The sequence below is a fragment of the Prionailurus bengalensis genome, chromosome D2 (genome assembly GCF_016509475.1).
Source record: "Prionailurus bengalensis isolate Pbe53 chromosome D2, Fcat_Pben_1.1_paternal_pri, whole genome shotgun sequence".
Lineage (NCBI taxonomy): Eukaryota > Metazoa > Chordata > Mammalia > Carnivora > Felidae > Prionailurus > Prionailurus bengalensis.
The window spans coordinates 48,993,570-49,014,557 of record NC_057351.1 but is presented as its reverse complement, the minus strand read 5'-3'; the positions used below and the strand labels follow the sequence as shown (position 1 = coordinate 49,014,557).

General features: G+C 40.0%; 1 protein-coding gene across 1 annotated transcript; it reads left to right on the top strand.

Annotated features, from left to right (window-relative positions):
- The first annotated feature begins 7,003 nt into the window (after window positions 1-7,003).
- On the top strand, window positions 7,004-18,103 carry ZNF485 (zinc finger protein 485). The gene is made up of 5 exons (XM_043596894.1): window positions 7,004-7,172; window positions 7,582-7,668; window positions 10,449-10,575; window positions 11,037-11,132; window positions 16,606-18,103. The coding sequence occupies exons 2-5, from the start codon at window positions 7,636-7,638 to the stop codon at window positions 17,685-17,687; spliced, it is 1,338 nt and encodes a 445-aa protein (XP_043452829.1). The 5' UTR covers window positions 7,004-7,172; window positions 7,582-7,635; the 3' UTR covers window positions 17,688-18,103.
- Window positions 18,104-20,988: the final 2,885 nt, after the last annotated feature.

The following is a 20,988-nucleotide window of genomic DNA, read 5'->3' as shown; positions in this document are numbered from 1 at the left end:
TTTTAGATGTTGTATTAGGATGATAGAAATGTAAAAGAAAAGAAATCTGTGTGGGGTGGGCAGAGTTGGGTTGCCAGATTTGGCAAATGAAAATACAGGATGCCCAGCTCAATTTGAATTTCCGATACACAATGAATGGCCTTATTTTTTTGTTTAGATGTGTGTTCTTTGTAATGTTTGTCTGAAATTCAGACGCTGCTGGGCGTCCTGAATTTTATCTGGAAACCCTAGAAGAGTGGCATATTTCCAAGAATGCCTTGAAAGACTCTAAGGGGGCAATTGCAATCTGGGAGGCTACCCCCAAAAATGTGCTAGCCTGGCTTTCAGCTTAGTCACCTACCTCAGTGAAACAGGATATTGAGAATAGCTGCACAGGCTTCTCAATAGCTCAATAACCTGGCTCACCTTCTCCTCTGTCTTCTGTCTTTCCCTCATTTCGGTGAAAACCCACACCTTCTCCCCTTCAGGCTCCAGAGCAGAGCAGCTAAAGGCAGGGGCTGTGGAGTCAGATAGCCTGGGTGTAAATACAGGCTCTGCCACCAGAAAACTGGCATCACGAGCAAGTTTATCAATGTCACCAAGCCTGGATTTCCTCCTCTGTAAAATGAGGCTCAGGAAACCTGTCCCTTTCAGGCTGTTGTGAGAACTACATGGAATAAGGCGTGGAAGGTGTACATCACAATGCAGGCGGTAAAAGTTAATGTAACTGTTATTCTCAGTTTTGACCTTTAGGTGGCCCCAGACACTAGAGACATGCCCTTCAGGTGGAGGCGCTGTTCCAGGAATTTCTGCCCTTGTGTTCTGTGGCATCCCTCTCCTTGAATTTCTGACTTTTCACTTCTTTTATATCATATAATTCTCATAACAGTCCTGGGAGGCAGGCGAGCAGAGATTATTAACGTTTTTTCAGATGAGCACACTGAGGCCACATTATTTAGCTTCTCTAAACATTTCTCATCTTTATGGCCTTCATCATAAGATCCTTATGGCCACAGATTTTGAATTCCCCAAATCACTCACAAAAATGGACTGAGTCACTAGGATAGCAGGAGAAACATCCCGTTGGACAGTATCTTCAACAAAACCAAGATCAGGGGATCCCCACGGATCCTAGAAGAGGTGGGTCGAATCACCATCAGGTTTCAGCAGCTGTTCCAAGGTCGTGAGAGTTCTGGAATCCAGAACACAGAAAATGCCACCAAATAATACAGTCCTCCAAGAAGAGAGCTCCACTCTGAGCGGAACCATCAGCAAGAAGCTGAGGATACCAATGAAACTGGCCTGAGGTTCCACAGGCTCTTTCACAAGCTCCAGTTTGTAGGTGACTCCAAAAGACGGCAGGAAACTGAAAAAGCCAGGGCTCTTTGGAGAAATGGCTGGTTCATGACAAAGCATAGAGCAAGCCTAGAACAACTTGTCTGCCAGAGAGCAAGAAAGTTCCAAAGACTACTACCATCAAGTTGTAAAGACCCAGGCCTGGCTTGAAGGGTTCCCGTTTGAATCAAACAAGCTAGACACAAAATAAATCTATGGGACACTTACAGAGATTTGAATTTGGACTGGATATTAGATATAAAGAATTTGTGGAAAAAGTGAAGACCAACCAAATGAGGATAAGCATGCTATGGCAAGGTGGTCAGCTACTATCCCTTGCATTTTGGCTGTGATTCAAAGGCAGTGGAGTGATAAAGCTTTAGAATGGAAAAAAGGAAGGCTTTGGGTATGCCCTGATTGCAGGGAAACTGGAGGTGGCTAAGTAGAAGAGGGCATCCTATGTGATTGGTTAGGGGAGCATATTTGGCTTTCTCTGGTCCTAAATTGGAAGTGGGGACAAAACTTAGGGATATTGTCAGTTATTAATCAAGGCCTGACTGTTTGGGGTTGAGTGATAGTTTGGCTGCCCGGGCTGATTGCTAGAGATGATATTCTGACTTCTTACAAGTCAGCCTACAAGCAGACTGGCTTCCTGGGCTAGTTATCGTAGATTATAGGTTGGTTTCCTGAGCTGGTTGCTGCAGATTGTTTTTATATATGGTCTTTCTATTGTCCATGTCCATTCAATCTCTCAAATTATTATTTATTTTTAAGTGTAATAATGATACAATGTAAAAAATAAGCTAAAATGCCCTTAGGTAAGATATATACTTGATTATTTATAGATTAAATAGTTCAGTAAGAGGTGAGGAGAGATTGACAGATAAACTAAAACAGGCATGATCTCAATATTTGTGAATCTGGGTTATGGATACTTGGAGGCTATATTATTCCCATGTTGTGCATATTTTGAAATTTCTAGAACAAAAAGTTTTTTCTGTTGAGAATAGTAATAGCACCTACCTCATAGGGTTGCTTTGAGTATTACATGAAATGATTCAAGTAGAAGGTTTAGCATGGTTCTTGGCATGAGTTGAATCATACCTTACAGTAGGCCCTTGCTGAGCATGTTTCTGGCATTATGTCATTGTTATGTGATACTTAAATGGGATTATGCTACATAGGCTCTTTTAGAAACTGATTTTTTTTTTCACTCACAGTATTTCGTCCATAAATCAGGAGGGTAAAAGGTACAGCACAGGGAATATAGTCAATGGTATTATAATAGTTGTATGGTGACAGATGGTAGCTACTTGTGGTGAGCATGGCATAATGTGTAGTTGTTGAATCACTGTGTTGTACACCTGAAATGAATGTAATTGTGTGTCAACTTTACTTCAATTAAAAAAACCCCAGGCCCCCCCAATTTTGTCAGCACATTTATGTAACATATGTTTATATCCACATTGAAATTTTTAATGGTTGCCTAGTAATCTTTCATTTGGATTTACTATAACTTATTTAACCGCTTCCTATTAATAGTGAGAGTGTTGAAGTTTATCTGAGTCCTGTGCTTCTGAAAAACAGCACAGATTAAGAAATCCCCCAAACTTGTGTTTGGGAGACACTATGGTGTGGCATAAGATAATGATGACATTTGATTTGCTGGAGGAAAGAGTAGACTTTTCAGTGAAAGGTGTTGAAAAGATTATGCAATCATTTGAGACAAATTTAGATCCTTTCTCTTATAATATATGAACTTTATTAAAAATAAACTAGAGGTATTAAAGGCAAACCATTAAGGAACAAAGCATAAAACACAAAACTAAGCTTTATGGGTTGAATTGTGTCCTCCCCCACACCCTTCATACTTGAAGTCCTAACGCCCAGTACTCCAGAATGTAACCTTATTTGGAAATAGGGTTCTTGCAGATACAATCAAGTTAAGATGAGGTCATTAGGGTGGGCTCTAATCCCATATAACTAGCTATCCTTATAAGAGGAAATACCATATGAAGACAGAGACACACAGGAGTATTCAAGCCACTAAATGCAAAGGATTGACAGCAACCACAGGAAGGTAGGGAGAGTCAAGGAAGGATTTTACCCAGTCTCACAGCCTCGCTTGATAATGAGCTTCTAGCCTTCAGACTGAGAAAATGAACTTCTATTGCTTAAGTTTGTGGTACTTTGTTATGATAGTCCTAGGAAACTAATATAATTACTATTTAATTTTATCTATTATTTTTATTATTTAAAAATTTTTTTTAAACGTTTATTTATTTTTGAGACAGAGACAGAGCATGAATGGGGGAGGGGCAGAGAGAGAGGGAGACACAGAATTGGAAGCAGGTTCCAGGCTCTGAGCCATCAGCCCAGAGCCCGACGCGGGGCTCGAACTCACGGACCGTGAGATCGTGACCTGAGCTGAAGTCAGACGCTTAACCAACTGAGCCACCCAGGCGCCCCAATTACTATTTAATTTTAAACATCACCCCCCATCACTTCATACCCATTAACAGTCATTCCCCATACCTCCTTCCCTCCATCCACTGGCAACTATTAATATATTTTCTGTCTCTATGAAGTTGCCTTTTTTTGGACATTTTGTATAAATGGAATCGCATTGTATATTGTGACTATCTTTTTTTTTTTTTTAACTATTATTTTCAAAGTTCATCAATTATGTAGCATATATCACTACTTCATTCCTTTTTGTTGCCACATATCATTCCATTGTTTGGATATACCACACTTTTTATCCATTTGCCAGTTGATGGACATTTGTGCTGTTTCCACTTTTGGCTCTTATGAATAACACTGCTGTGAACACGTGTGTACAAGTTTTTGTGTGGATGTATATTTTCATTTCTCTTTGGTAGGTGTCTAGGAATGGCATCACTGAATGATATGGTAACTCCATATTTAAGGTTTTGAGGAACTGCCAAACTATTTTCCAAAGTGGCCACACCATTTTATGATCCTACCAACAATGAGGCTTCCCATTTCCCCACATTCTGATGGCTTATATCATTCAAAATTAGAGCCAATATCCTTGCAGTGGACTAAATAGACCAACATTGTATTAGTCAGGGTGTTCCAGAGAAATAGAATGATAGTATGTGTATTTAATTAATTAGTTGGCTTATGTGGTTATAGAAGCTGAGAAATCCCATGATCTGCCACTTGCAAGCTGGAGAACTGGGAAAGCTGGTGTTGTAATTCAGTCTATGTCTGAAGGCCCAAGAACCAGTGGAACCAATGGCTGAAGGCCTGAGAAGGGAGGGGGTGGTGTGCTGGAGGAAGTCCCAGAGTCTGAAGGTCTAAGAACCAGAAGCTCTGACGTCTGAGGACAAGAGAAGATGGATGCCTCAGCTCAAGAAGAAAGAGAGAATTCATCCTTCCCCTTTTTGTTCACCTGGGCTCTCAAAGGATGGGATGATGCCTGCCCATATTAGTAAAGGTGGATCTTCTTTACTCAGTCTGCTGATTCAAATGCTACTCTTTTCTGGAAACGCTATCACAGACACACCAAGAATTAATGTCTTACCGGCTGTCTGTGTGCCCTTTAGCCCAACCAAGTTGACACATATAATTAATCATCACACCCATGTTCTAGCTTTTACCTATGTTTTTAGTGTTCTAAGCACATTGGCCTTTTGCTGTTCCTCAAATAAAGGAAGCATATTCTGTAGGGGTTTTGCATCTGCTGTTTTATCTGACTTCCCACAGGTATACTCCTTCTTGTTACCTCATTTCCTTCAGACTTCTGAACACATGATCTCTTATCGAAGGTGCCAATCCTTACAGCTCTATTTTAAATAAGAATCCTCTTCCTACCTCTTTACCCTGATTTTGTTGAATCTCTCTCTTCCTGATGCCCATCTGAATGTAAGATCTTTTTTTTTTTTTAATTTTTTTTTTCAACGTTTATTTATTTTTGGGACAGAGAGAGACAGAGCATGAACGGGGGAGGGGCAGAGAGAGAGGGAGACACAGAATCGGAAGCAGGCTCCAGGCTCTGAGCCATCAGCCCAGAGCCTGACGCGGGGCTCGAACTCACGGACCGCGAGATCGTGACCTGGCTGAAGTCGGACGCTTAACCGACTGCGCCACCCAGGCGCCCCTGAATGTAAGATCTTTGAAGGGAGAGACATTGTTTATTTTGTTTACTGCATCAAAGAGAAATTATACTGACACTTATTGAATTGAAAAGAAGGGTTTATTTAAGATTTCATTGCATTGCAATGTGGGAGAGAGCTTGAACTTAACTCCCAACACAACAGGGTCAAATAGGGTTTTGTAGCCAACTGATAGGGTGAGGGAGTAAATGGAAAATTTCTAGGAAGAAATTAGTTAGGTATCAAGGTGGGGGGAGGGCAGAGCAGAATTGGGTTAGGTATCAAGGATGGGGAAAAAGAAGCTTGATTGGATCCAAGGGTGGGGGAATTCTTGATGAACTGGTTTAGTGGGATCCTTTGCTAAAATTGGGCTCTTTAGGCCAAAGACAAGGCCTTATTGAGAAGAGGATTGAGAAGACCCTGACCAAAGTTTGGTTAAGGAGGGAGGCCTTGTCAAGTGTTCTGTCCTTAGCATCTAGACTAGTGAGTGGCACTTAGCAGGGCATTGGTTAATCACTATTAATTCAGTGAATAACTGCCCCATTCTGAGAAATAGTCTTTCAAATAAGAAGTCCTAACTTTTTTCCTTCCTAATCTGTCCAATTCCTGGAGTGTATAAGGAGGATATTTTTTCTAGAAAATAAGACATTTGTATCCATTTATTTTTTTAGTGTTTTATTTATTTTTGAGAGAAAGCACACAAGCAGGGGAGAGGCAGAGAGGGAGGGGACAGAGGATGGGAAGCGGGCTCTGTGCTGACAGTAGCAAATCATTGTGGGGTTTGAACTCACGAACCATGAGATCATGACCTGAGCCAAAGTCACACGCTCAACTAGCTGAGCCACCCAGGTGCCCTGAAAAAAAGTTTTATTTTTTATTTATTATTATTTTTTAAATTAAAAAAAAAATTTTAATGTTTATTTATTTTTGAGAGAGAGACAGAATGTGAGTGGGTTAGGGGCAGAGAGAGGGAGACACAGAATCTGAAGCAGGCTCCAGGCTCTAAGCTGTCAGCACAGAGCCTGGCGCGGGGCTTGAACTCTCCAGTGGTGAGATCATGACCTGAGCCGAAGTCAGATGCTCAGCCAACTGAGTCACCCAGGCACCCCCCAAAAACCACAGTTAAAAAAAACCGGATCCAATCTTGTTCCATCTTCTATGCTAGCAAATAGAAAAATCTTAGTGTTTTGGGTGCTCTGCTTTTCTAACATGCTTTTTTTTTTTTTTTTAACTTGAAATCAAAACAGCATTACTCTGAAACCAATAGGTGAACAAATCAATCATAAATAGCTGCCCCAAAGTAACATAAAATATGCCTTACAGATTTGCATTAGTTTCTAGCATTGGGTACCAATCTTGGCTGCACATCAGAATCACTTGGGAACTTTAAAAATCCCAATGCCAGGACTATACCTAGAGCATAAATCCGGAATCTCTGGAGCTGGGACCAAGGCCCCATTACTTTTCAAAGCTCTCCAAAGATGCCAACATAGGCATACGATGGAGACCCTGAGATCTGACTGCATCCGAGACTACATTTCCCAGGGGCTCCGCGGCCGCTTCCGTTTCCGGCCCTGCTGGCCTCCGTGTGAGAAGAGCGAGGTTCCTGCCAGCTCGCGGGTCTCGGAGACTAGTACCGCTTTGGGTGGTCGCAGGTCTTCGGCGCGCGCAGCCTCGTAGGCCAGCACGCCCAGCGGCGTTTTGGAACGGCGGCCGCCAGGCAGGCACTGAGACCTGGTGCGCCCCTCTTTTCCCCAGGGCGGGCCGAGAAAGGAGCCGGTTTACGAGGGGACAGGCAGATGTGGCCGGGGCCCCAACCAGATGAGCCGTACTGTGTTAAATGGCCGCCCCAATCCGGCGCCTGAGAGTTTAAAGGCTTGCCCTGAGGCCCAGAGATCGAGTCACCGACGAGACTTTCCACCCGTTTTGGCGAAGGTTCCTGACTGACAGCCAGAGCTTGGCTTGGAGCTTGCTGCCCGGCCGGACTCCAGGCAGCCAGTCCTGATCTTAACCACCTTCACCTGTCTGCCCACCTTTGTGCGGAGTAGGGAGGGTGGAGGACTGGTCGGTTCAGCTTGCAGAGAGCAAGTTCTAGCTAGTTTAGGACATGGAGGGACTTCCTCATATTTCCTTTCTTCTTTCCCAGATTGGCTTATTCAGGATTCTTTGCCCTTGCCTGGGAGAACAGTTCAGGAGACAGATGGCCCCAAGGCTACCAAGAGCCCAGATCCAGGCAAGTTTGGTTTTAACTTTTCCTGAGGAATTGCCACCCTTTCAAAATGAAGCTGGGTTTATGCTTGTCTGGAAGGTGCTCTGCCCTGTGTATGGACCAAATTAGGTTCCCTGAGCCAATCCTGGATAGGTGCAGCGCTGCGGAGAAAGGACCCCTCTCCCCACTGTTGTCCCTTCATGTCCTCTCTACACATGACAGAGTCATTCACTAAATAGACGATTGCTACCCATGCTTTCTAGAGTGCTAGAAACTGAAGAGTACTTTGTAGGTAAGGAATAGCCATCGTCTCAAAGTGAGTTTGCCACCTCGCAGAAGATGAAGGACAGACACATCATACAAGGACAGAGGCTGATAGATATGACACAATGATGGTAATGCTCTCTTGATGTTCAGGGGTCAGAGGAGTCTTCAGGGTGTGTTTAGTTCTTCCTGAAGATTAAATTAAGTTTGCATAATTGCAGAAGGTGGGGTGACTAGGGGAAGGCTATAACATGAGTGAAGCCATTATATCTGAACCATGAAAACGGGTTCCAGAGAAATTTGGAAACATTTGGGATCTAGAATGCCAGGCTGGAGTTTGCCTGTATGCTGGAGAAAACTGGGTTTTGAAGAATTTTGAGAAGTTGACAGGAAGTAAATTAGCATTTTGAAAGGAAGTAAGACCTACTTGACTATTATACAAATTAAGAGTAATGGAAAATTTTAAAAATTAAAGATGATCCATATTCCTATTGCACTAACAAATCAAATTATTTCATTTGAAACACTTTTGTATAAGTATTTTTTAGGCTTATCCATTTTTTCCTTTTAATATGTTTTGATATGACATATTAATATGTTATGAAATATCTTCCTATTTGCTCCATCGTCTCACTATCACTTTTTTTTTTTTTTTTTTTTTTTTTTTTTTTTTTTACACATACACTATTTATTTGCACCAAAGAAATAGTTTAAGGGGTGCCTGGGTGGCTCAGTGGGTTGAGCGTCCGACTTCAGCTCAGGTCATGATCTCACGGTTGGTGGGTTCAAGCCCCACATCGGGCTCTGTGCTGACGGCTCAGGGCCTGGAGCCTGCTTCGGATTCTGTGTCTCCCTCTCTCTCCCTCTCTCTCTTACTCCAAACAGAAATCAAGAAGAACTCTGTTTCAGTTTTGTAGTGACATATGAACAGCTTGGCTCTTTCTAAAAAATGTCAGGTTTTGTTTCAGAAAAAAATACACACGTAGCTGCCATGCTCTTCCATTTCTTCAAGGAGATCTAGGTTCCCGTTTGGTGCTATTTTCCTTGTGCCTGAATGACTTCGATATTTGTCGTAGGGAGGGTATGCTGCTATGTCTTTAGTATGTCTGAGTAAGTCTTGGGGCACCTGGGTGGCTCAGTTGGTTAAGTGTCTGACTCTTGATTTCAGTTCAGGTCATAATCCCAGGATGGTGAGATCGAGCCTCGTGTCTGGTTGTGCACCGGCAGCATGGAGCCTGCTTAAGACTCTCTCTGTCCCTCTCTTCTGCTCACATGTGCCCTCCAGAGTTTCAGAGGAAGCATGATCCTGCTGACACCTTCATTTCGGACTTCCTGGTTCCAGAACTCCAGTCCAGGAGCCCCTCCTGCCCCGCTCCGCGCCGCCACCTCACCTCCGCGGGCCTCACTATCACTTTTTAAAGCTCCTTTTTATTCTGTAGTCAACCAGCCCTGTGACTTTGAACAAGTTCTTTCAACTCCCTGAGCCTTAGTATCTTTAGGTATGAAATAGATTTACTTTATAGACCATCATGGCAGAAATGCAGAGAGATGGTGTTTATCTTGGGGCTTAGCACTGTGCATGGTACATACTAAGTTGCTATTGCTGTGAAAGGCAATTGACAAATATATATTATTTCCTAGTAAATTCTAGGATAAATCCACTATCATTTTGCATGCCTTTTGGAGTTTCTATTTATTTGTTGACTGACGAATCCTTGAACAGTTCTATGTTCCAGGCAGTATTTTAGGAGAGGGGGACAACAGTGACCCAAGTGGTCCCTAAGCTCCTGGAGCTCACATTATAGATGATAAATCTAGTCCTGCCAAGTAGTGAGAAATCCTGTGAAGAGAGTGAAGTGGGACATGGGATGGAGAGTGGTAGAGGATGGGAGAAAAGCGAAGAACATTCTGAGGAGGTGACATTTAAGCAAAGACCTATGAAGTGAGGAATGAGCAAATGCCAGGCCCAGAGGAGGGAGCATGATAGGCGTGTTGGAAGAACATGAGGAGGGCAGTGTGGTTGAAATGAGGGGCCATGACCTCCTCTTATTCCTGGCTGGATTTTCCAGCTTCTTTTGATTTTTTGTTCCTGGGTAGCAAGTCTGCTTCCTGAGCTTGTCATTTACTTTCCCCCTTGGTCCTTTTGTTAACTGTGTTCCACTTCCCTCTGCATAAACAAGCTGAAGTATCAGAAGCTGGCCTTGAAGGTGTTGCTCTCCTTTTCTGATGAGGACTTCCTGGTTCCCTACTTCAGGGTATAAACATTCCTTGGTGACGGGGCGCCTGGGTGGCGCAGTCGGTTAAGCGTCCGACTTCGGCCAGGTCACGATCTTGCGGTCTGTGAGTTCGAGCCCTGCATCAGGCTCTGGGCTGATGGCTCGGAGCCTGGAGCCTGTTTCCGATTCTGTGTCTCCCTCTCTCTCTGCCCCTCCCCCGTTCATGCTCTGTCTCTCTCTGTCCCAAAAATAAATAAACGTTGAAAAAAAAAATTAAAAAAAATAAACATTCCTTGGTGAGAAGAATTGGGTTTGACTTTGCAGGGATCACTGACATTTGGGGATGTGGCTGTGGCCTTTACCCAGATTGAATGGAAACACCTGGATGCTGCTCAGCGGGCCCTGTACAAGGATGTGATGCTGGAAAACTATGGGAATCTGGTGTCAGTGGGTAAGGATGTCTTTTTAATTCAAAATTGATTTCCTGGGCAACTGTGTGTTTTCACAGGGTAAATGATTTGGGGTATTTAAATCGTAAATAGGAAGTTTTGTTTGTTTTTAGCATGGACTTAGAGGCTGGAGTTTACGCACAGTCCCATCTCTCAGAAAGTCCGAGCCATACAGAGTTTAAGACGGCAGCCATGTGTGTTGTCTAGCCCAGTTTTCTAAATTTTCCATCTCAGGATTTGTCTGCCACCAACAATAGGAATTCTCGTCCTCAAGGAGGCCTGGTTTTCTAACTGACCTTCCCTCCTACCTTTCTATAACTAGCATGATTTGGACATGATTTGGACATCCTCACACCACCCTCTAGGCCTCTCTGATGTGGAAACCTTCCTGAGACTGAGGTCTGGGATGACTGCTTGTGCTCATGACCATAGTCACATTCCTTTTGTGTTTTCCTATGAACAGGGCTTCTCTCTTCCAAACCCAAACTAATCACCCAGTTGGAGCAAGGGTCAGAGCCATGGATGGAAGTACAGCAAGTTCCATCAGGTACTTGTTCAGGTGAGTGAGGCGGGGCCATTTCAAGCAGCCGCTCAGCGCACAGAGTGGTGAGGAGGACTTGTTGGTCACAAGGCTCACCTCAGAGGGCGCGTGTCTGTGCAGCCGCGTGGGGGAACTTGACACCGCTTTCCTCCTCTTAATGTCATCGCTGTGTCAAATGACTTGCCGTTTTTCTCCTCATTCTATCCGTGCCCGTGGAGAGCTGCTCCCTTCTCGAGGGCCTCAGGCCCATGACTTCTCGCCTGAAATCCTCAGTCTCTTCGTGTGTTTTTTTTTCTCCCTCCCTGTTTTCAGGCACTTGTCGGGCTGTACTTTGTTTCTATCTTCTGTCCATTTTCAATTCCTTTCAAATTCTCTCATGGTTAGCTTAATAAATGACTGTATATCCTTTTCTGGTTTTAATATCCATTATCTTTAATCATATAGTGGCAGTGGCAGATTCCAAGTGTAAGCATAGTTTCCTAACTATCAGATAATTACTATTTTTAGCAAACAAGTTGATGGGGAAGCGTTTTCTCCCCTTTTAAAATTTCTCTGTTATCCTTTGCTCTTGGCTCTCATCTTTTTTCTATGTATACTTTGCATAAATTGCTGTAAGTCGCTTTCTTTGCATCATAATTCATTTCAAAGTCTTTAAACATGATGTTTCTCTCACCTACAACATTTATCTTGCTAGTATTCCTTTTTTAAAAACTCTAATTGTCATTTTGCCTATATCATCTTCAGAGAAACTTTTATAATTATATTTCATGGAAAATACCAGTGATATATATAATTTGTTTAACCTGGGTTTTTTTTTTTTTTAATGTTTTTTTATTTATTTTGAGAGAGAGAGAGAGAGAGAGAGAGAGGAAGAGGGAACATGTGTGTGTGAGCAGGAGAAGGGCAGAGAGAGAAGGAGAGAGAGAACCCCAAGCAGGCTCCATGCTGCCAGAGCAGAGCCCAACTCAGGGCTTGATCTCATGAACTGTGAAATTATGACCTGAGCCGAAATCAAGAGTTGAGTGCTTAGCTGACTGAGCTACCCAGGTGCCCCTGTTTTGTTTTGTTTTGTTTTTTAACGCTTTTCAGTAATTCTTTTGTTCTTACTATGTTTAACTTTTTTTCTCCTAAAATTTTAAAAGTTTTATTTATTTATTTTGAAAGAGAGAGAAAGCACAAATGGGGCAGAGAGAGAGGGAGAGAGAGAGAATCCCAAGCAGGCTCTGCACCGTCATTGAGGAGCCTGATGTGGGGCTCAAATTCACAAACCAGGAGATCATGACCTGAGCTGAAGTTAGTCGCTTAACCGACTGAGCCACCCAGGCACCCCCTTTCCCTCTAAATTTTTGTGTAGATTCCTTATTGAGTAATTCAGTAGTAGTAGTAACTCAGTCTTCCTTATTCTTTGTTCTTTCTGTTTTAATTTTGGTATTTTTTGAAATAAGATGTTTAGAATTTAGATGTAGTAAAAACTGGCAATGTTTCCTTTGATATTTCTTCCATCCATTTAGAAGACTAACAAATCTTTAGACAAAGATTTCATAACCATTCCATGTTTCACAGTTCATCCTCCTTTTCTGCATATTCTACTCTTTTAGTTTTTAGAAATACATATGGTACAAAATTCAGATGGTTCAAATTGTATGCAGTCTTCTTCACATACCTTTATTTATTTATTTTTTTAAGTTTATTTATTTTTGAGAGAGAGAGAGAAAGAGAGAGAGAGAGAGGGAGAGAGAGAATCCCAAGCAGGCTCCACACTGTCAGCCCAGAGCCTAATGTGAGGCTCGATCCTATGATCCTGGGATCATGACCTGAGCTGAAATCAAGAGTCAGATGCTTAACCGACTGAGCCACCCACGCATTCCCTTCACATACCTTTCTTAATCATCCAGTTCCTCTCTCTGGAGGCATTCTTATATAAATTTCTTGTGGAAATTTCTAGATATAGTGTGTGCTTTGCAAGAATATACATGTATTCCTTTTTTTTTTTTTAAAGCACATGGTAGTACAGTATTGTGTATCTTTTGTAATATCTTGGAAATCATTTCAAATAGCTACATCATTTAGAGAGTGCTGTTTTATTCTTTTTTTTTTTTAACTTTTTAATGTTCATTTATTTTTGAGACAGAGAGAGACAGAGCATGAATAGGGGAGGGGCAGAGAGAGAGGGAGACACAGAATCTGAAACAGGCTCCAGGCTCTGAGCTGTCAGCACAGAGCCTGACGCAGGGCTCGAACTCACGGACTGTGAGATCATGACCTGAGCCGAAGTCGGACGCTTAACCGACTGAGCCACCCAGGCGCCCCGAGTGCTGTTTTATTCTTAATGGGTATACAGTGTTTCATTTTATGGATGTACTGTAACTTATGTTATCAGTTCCCTGTTGATGGACATAATAACTATGAATGATGCAGTGATTATCTTTATACACATCAGTTCTCTCAAGTACAAGTAAATCTATAGGATAAATTCTAGAAGAATTTGTAGGTGAAAGGGTAAGTATATTTTTAAATTCAGTGAATATTACCAGTATCCATAGAGATTATATACATTTATACTCCTAATGACAATGCATGGATGCCAATCTGATCATACCTTGACAACAGTGTCTTATACTTTTTGATCATTGCCAAACTGATAGTTAAAAACTTTAATTTTATTGTAATTTTAGTTTGCATTTCTCTTATCAGGAGTGTAGTCGAGCATGTGTTTTTTTTTTAAAGTTTGTTTTATATCGACTTGTTTTTGTATTGTCAACAACAATGGTAATGATGGATATGGTAGTCTTTTTGTGTCTCTAATAGGATTGTGTCTAGGATTCTCCCATTTAGCTGGTTATTGGGTTGGGAAACCTGAATGTTATTATGTAGTTAAGTATTTAATTCACCTCTTTCGGGGCACCTGGGTGGCTCAGTCAGTTAAGCGTGCGACTTCAGCTCAGGTCACGATCTCACAGTTCGTGGGTTCGAGCCCTTTGTGCTGACAGCTCAGAACCTGGATCTCACTTCAGATTCTGTGTCTCCCTCTCTCTCCGCCCCTCCCCCACTTGTGCTCTGTCTCTGTCTCTCTTTCTCTCAAAAAATAAAAAATTAACATTAAAAAAATTTAATTCACCTCTTTCATTAAGAAATTATTTATTTTAAAATAAGTACGATGTTGAATTTTAGTAAATGCCTCTTGGTTATGATGCAGAGCTCGACCTCATGACCATGAGATCATGACCTGAGCCGAAATCTAGAGTTGGACGCTTAACTGACTCAGCCACCTAAGCACCCCTAAATTAGTATAGTATTTTTAAATCGAATACTATGTAACCAACACTCAGGTCAAGGAAAAGAACCCTGGGAATACTACTAAATAACATGCTGATCCCTCCCAATCATTAGCCATGTTCCCCTGCCCTAACCCCTCCCCACCCAGACTAACACTGAAGTTTATTTGGCCATTTTCATCCATTGTCCTTTGTGTAGACCAAGGATTCTTAAAAATTTAGCATTCATCAGAATGCATGCTTAAGTACAATTACTAGGCCCAGCGCTCAGAGTTTTTTATTTATTTGGTTTAGAGTGCACTGAAAATTTTTACCAAGTTGCCAGGTGATGCTGATGCTAATGCTACTGGACTGGGGACCATGCGTTGAAAACATGAAATGAAATGGAGTATTTCATTCATTGTATTGCTATACCATAGCTTATTGCATATATTTGGATGGATATTTGGGATATTTCCAGGTTTTGACTAATATTACAGATGCTGTGAACAGTTTTATGGGTTATCTTTTGGTTCACATGTAGATACATTTCTTCTGGGCACATACTTAGGAGTGGATTTTCTATTTTATAGGATATGCATATATTCAACTTTACTACATAATGCCAAATAGTTTTTTAAAGGTTTGTACCATTTATATTTCTACCATCAGTGTGTGAGAGTACTCATTTTTCCGTATCCTTACCAGTGCTTGATATTGTCAGTCTTTTGAAGTTAGGCATTCTTTGGGTGTGTTGTGTATCTCATGTGGTTTTAATATCCTTATCCCTGATATCTAATGAGGTTGAGGGCATTTGCAAATGTTTATTGGCCATTATATATATCATCTTTCACGAAATATCTATTCAGAGAGCCCTTTGTTGATTACATATGCAGTATCACCCTTCTCTCTGCTTTTCATTATTAATGGTCTTTTGATGAATAGAAGTTTTAATTTTAATGATCTCTAGTTTATCAATCTTTCCCTTTCTTGACAGTGCTTTTTGTGTCCTTTTTAATAAATCTTTCCCCAAGTTCATGAAAACATTCTTCTATGTTAACTTCTAGGAGCTTTATTGTTTGCCTTTTAGATTTATCATACTTTTGAAACTGATTTTTTGTGCATGGTAAGAGGTAGCGTTCATGTTTAACTCTCCCAAAAAAGTACCAATGTTCCTCACTGCTCTGCAAACTACCTTTGTCATAAAACAGATGTCCATATACTTGCATTTCTCTTCATATGACTAATTTGCCTCTACCTACCTTTACAATCAGTATCTTGAAATTTTCTCTAGTTTAACCATTATACATTAAATGTATATCCCTTTAAAGGCCATTTGAAGGATCTGGGCTGTTACTCACCAGGCTTCATTTCTTGCATTTTTCTAAAAAAATAAATCTTAGCTCTAGTATCTGATATATGGAATCATAATAAATATAAATACAAATAATAAAAATATAAATATATGTGTATATGTGTATATATCTATATCTGTATATAAGAAAAATTCATTCAGTAAAAGAATTGATCATTGATTGTTGATTTATCACAAATATGGCTTCATTAGTTTTCTGACATCTACTTGTCAGAATCATCTTGCATATTTTCTCTTGAGTCTTGTATGTGTACTTTGTAACAACAACAACAAAAAAGTGACAATTTGGTATGTTCTTTTTTAGGTATGTTAAAAACTTAGATTAAAGTCTAGACTCTTTTAGGCCTGAGAACTGTTTTGGTTCCTTAAATGTTTTGTCTGGTTTTTCTCTGATACATTAAATATTGGTTCTCTGTTTAATTCTCACAATGAAATGTTATCCTTAAGTTCTTGGAGACATTAAAATGTTCTCAGATGTACTACCCTACAGGATTCTGTGCTAGCAATCATGGTTTGCTTTGTGATACTTGTTTTTCTCTCCAAATTTGTGTGTATTCTCACATTCTCATCTATTTTTGGAGGGGTGGGTTCTGTGTTACCTTCCTAACTTGCCAACTTCTTAGATGCTCTTTGTGTTCTTTAAATACAAAGTTTATAATATAACTTCCTGCCATTTCTTTAGACACCTACTTAACTTTTATCTTTAGTCTTGCTGTCTTTTCTTAGCAAGAGTCACAAGTGGGATGAATTAATTTTACATAACCCTTCCTTGTGTAGAAGAGAACATTATTCTTATCCTGTGCAGCTCACACTTTCAGTATTTCAACATAGAGAGTGTTTGAATTAAAAAAATTTTTTTCAGTCCAGGAGTACTGGTTTGAAACAAAGGTGTCCACCCTAAAGCAAAATACCTCCGAAGGATCTGATATGGGAGAAGAAACAAAAATTGACATGATGGAGAGAGGCCTGGACTGGGAGGGCAGAAGTTCCGCAGAGAAGACACATTATAAATGTGAGGAATGTGGGAAAGTCTTCAAATATAATTCCTCCTTTATTAGCCACCAGAGAAATCATACTGGTGAGAAACCCCATAAATGTAATGAATGTGGGATAGCCTTTATGAGCAGCTCATCCCTTTTAAATCATCGTAAAATCCACACAGGCAAGCAACCCTATAGATGTATTGAATGTGGGAAATTCCTTAAGAAGCACTCAACATTTGTTAATCATCAGAAAATTCATTCTAGAGAGAAACCTCATAAATGTAATGAATGTGGAAAAGCTTTTGGAAAGAACTCTATCCTTTTACGTCATCAGAGAATTCATACCGGTCAGAAGCCCTACAAATGTAATGACTGTGGGAAAGCCTTTGCTCAGAATGTAGCCCTTACTCGTCATGAGAGAATACATAGTGGAGAGAAGCCTTTTACATGTAAGGAATGTGGGAAAGCTTTTAGGGATAACTCAACTGTGTTGGAACATCTGAAAATCCATACTGGTGAGAAACCATATCAATGTAATGAATGTGGAAAAACCTTTAGGAAGAGCTCAACACTTGTTAGTCATCAAAGAATGCATACCGGAGAGAAACCCTATCACTGTAGTAAGTGTGGAAAATCTTTCAGGTATAGCTCATCCTTTGCTGGACATCAGAAAACTCATAGTGGAAATAAACCCTATCAATGTAATGACTGTGGGAAAGTCTTTACGAAGAGCTCAACCCTTATTGGACATCAGAGAATTCATACTGGAGAAAAGCCCTATCACTGTAAGAAATGTGGGAAATCCTTCAGACATAGCTCTGGCCTTGTGGAACATCAGAGAATCCATACCGGAGAAAAACCTTATGAATGTAATGCATGTGGGAAGGCTTTTCCTCAGAGTTCAGCCCTTAAACAACATAAGAAAATGCATAACAAAGAAAGAGCCATCAAATGTAGTTAGTGTGGTAAATCAGGCAAAAGTAATTATTCTTTTTGACCGTCAAAGGGGAGACATTCAACAAATCACACACTTAACAAAAATAGTCTGCGTACCTCTATCCTGGAGAACTTCTCACTTGTGAGGATGTTCACTGTCGTATGGTTTGTATTAGTGAAATATTTGAAGAACCTAAATGTTTATCAATATGGAAATAGTTACTATAGAACACTATGTAGCAAGTAAAAAGAATGAAGTAGAGCTCTATAGAGAGCCATAGAAATATCCCATGATACCTTGTTCCAGTTAAAAAAAAGTAAGTTGCAGAAAATCTACATATTGTGGTCCAATTTACATTTTAAGAAATGAAGCTATTTTGTTTATATGTATATATCCTATGTATTCAAAAAGATCTAGTAAAATAAAGTCCAAAAGTTTTTTATCTTTGAGAAGAATGTTTTTATTGGTATGATGAAGTGAAATTTTTACTTTGACTTTTCTTTTGAAATATTTAATCGCATATACATTAATGTATAATTTAACATAGTTAAACCTAGTTGTCTTTCTAAATAAGAAAATTCAGAAGCCATAAAAATAAAATAAATAACCACATAAAAAGCAAAAGCTTTTGTATGACCATAGGCTTCATGGCGTTAAAATACAAAGAGCCAGACTTGGAGAGAATATTATCACCATCATAAATAACAAACAATACTTAGAATATCTAAAGGGTTCATAAAGGTACATAAGAATAATATAAAAATCCCAGTGGAGAAATAGCTTGGAATATGAATGTACAGTTGTCAGAAAAAGGAAATATAAATGGTCCAAAAGAAATAACCAGCTTTAGAGAAATGTGAATTAAAATGATCAGATTTTTTTTTGTCATTCTTGGCAAAAATTAATAAGATAGAAAATATTTTGTACTTTTGAGGCTGCAAGAAAATAGGCACACTTACATATTGTTGAAGGAATTGTGAATTAATGAAGTGTTTGGTGATGAGAAGCATAATTTGACTGTATCTGCCAACTTTTAGAAAGCTTCTACTCTTTGACTTAACATTTCTACTTCTTAAAATCCAATAAAGAGTAAAGGCAGTCTTTAGAGCACTATGGTAATGCACAATTTGAGTCACCATAATATCTATCACTAGGGCAATGGTTAAATTAAGATAACATGCATTCTTTGGACTACCATGCAGTAATTTATTACATAGCAATTATAAGGCAATCATTCAATCAATAAACACTTAATGGGTTAATTTTTTAACCGACACGGAAAGATAACCAAGACTTTAAGTGGGAAAAAAGCCAAATTATATAATGGTGTAGGGCCCCTTTTATATAGTTTGTGCATTACTTCAATCTTTTATAATACAAATATATCAGTGGTAGTTTAAGACATAAGCTAAAGCCAGATTATTTATGAATTTTATAGAACATAAGGGAAAGGAACTAAACATTCAACTCAAGAAACTAAAAATGGTTAGTATTAATTAGTAGCACCGTTGGGCATATATGTGTTATTAGTGAAAACTGGTTAAGCTTTGGATAGCAGTTTGACAACATGAATGTCAATCTAAATGTATGCTTCCATTGACCCAGAAAATCCACTCTCAAGGAAATAATTTGATTAGCTTACAAAGCTTATATTACTCATCATAGCATTGTTTATAATAAAATCCTGAAAAGAAGTGGGAAAAACATCTAAATTAGGAAAACGTTTAAATAAATTATAGACTTTCAGACTGGCATCCCAGTTACTGCTGGCACATAACAAGCCACCCAAACTTAGTTATCATTTTGTTATACTCACAGACTTTGTGAGTATCAAGAATTCAGAAAGAGCATGGCAGGGACAACTTTCTAACAGTGTGAAGTTTGGGTCTCAGCTGGGAAAACTCAAGACTGGCATTGACTTAACAGTTGCCTGGTTGAATCATTTAAGGGCGACACAGTAGAGTAGCCACAAGTGGCTATTGAGCAGTTAAAAAGAGGTTAGTCTGAGTTGAGATGTGTTATAAGTGTAACACATACATTGGGTTTTGAAGATGCAGCATGACAAACAGAAACTAAAGTCTCTCGGTCATTTTTATGTTATATATCAAAATGATATTTTGGATATATAGGTTAAGTTAAATATTAAATTTATTTAAAATGATTTTAATGTGTCTGCTAGAAAATTTCGTTATATATGCAACCCATATTTGGGGTTCGCATCGTATTTCTATTGGTCAATACTGATCTGAATGCCTTCTCACAAATTTGGTGGTAGACGCTATAGGCTAGAACCTCAGGTAGGGCTTTCTGTACAGAGGGCACCCTGGCAGGACAGCTGAAGCTGAAGTAGGTGCAGCCCGGGGCAGTCCTGGGGCTCTCCATGCAGAGGGTGCCCTGGCAGGATAGCTGAAGCTGAAGTGAGTACAAGCCAGGGTGTCCTGGGGTGCTCAGCACAGGAGGCACCCTGGGGAGGGGGGTGGCTGGAGCAGAGGCAGGGCGTGGGTCTAGGGTTCCTGGGGTGCTGCTTGCAGGAGGTGCCCTGGCAGGGTGGCTGGAGCTGAGGTGGGTCATCGGTTGGGGGTTCCCAGGGTACTCCATGAAGGGAGTGCCTTGGCAGGGTGACTTATTTATAAATGGAAGTTTGTACCTTTTGACTCCCTTCACCCATCTAACCCCCCTCATCATCATAGATTAATTTGGCATGTGCTTATTTATTTCTGGGCTCTCTGCTCTATTCCGTTGATCTGTGTGTCTGTTTAATGCCAGTACCATAACGTTTTGATTGCTATAGCTTTATAATATGGTTTAAAATCAGGGAGCATGTTGCCTCCAGCTTTGTTCTTATCAAGATTGCCTTGGCTGTTCCAGGTCTTTTATGGTTCTATACAAATTTTGGGATTGTTCTGTTTCTGTGAAAAATGCCATTGGAATTTTGGCAGGGATTTCACTGAATCTGTAGATTGCTTTGAGTAGTGTGGACATTTTAACAATAATAACTCTTCCATCCATGAGCATGGACTATCTTTCCATTTATTTGTCTTATTTGATTTCTTTCATCAATGTCTTAGAGTTTTCAGTGTATGGGTCTTCCACATCCTTTGTTAAATTTATTTCTAGATATTTAATTCTTTTTGATGCAATTGTGAATGAGATTGTTTTCTTAATTTCTCTTTCTGATATTTTGTTATTAGTGTACAGAAAAGCAACAGATTTTGTATATTTCATTTCTTTTTTAAAGTTTATTTTTATTTATTTTGAGAGAGAAATAGAGGGGAAGTGGGGGAGGGGCAGAGAGAGAGGCAGAGAGAGAATTCCAAGCAGGCTC

Bases quoted from the DNA above. Each gene is read 5' to 3' on its own strand.
- ZNF485 (XM_043596894.1), top strand. From the start codon at position 7,636: ATGGCCCCAAGGCTACCAAGAGCCCAGATCCAG. The intron at 7,669-10,448 runs GCAAGTTTGGTT...TTGACTTTGCAG, and splicing joins TACCAAGAGCCCAGATCCAG to GGATCACTGACATTTGGGGA. The intron at 11,133-16,605 runs GTGAGTGAGGCG...AATTTTTTTCAG, and splicing joins TCCATCAGGTACTTGTTCAG to TCCAGGAGTACTGGTTTGAA.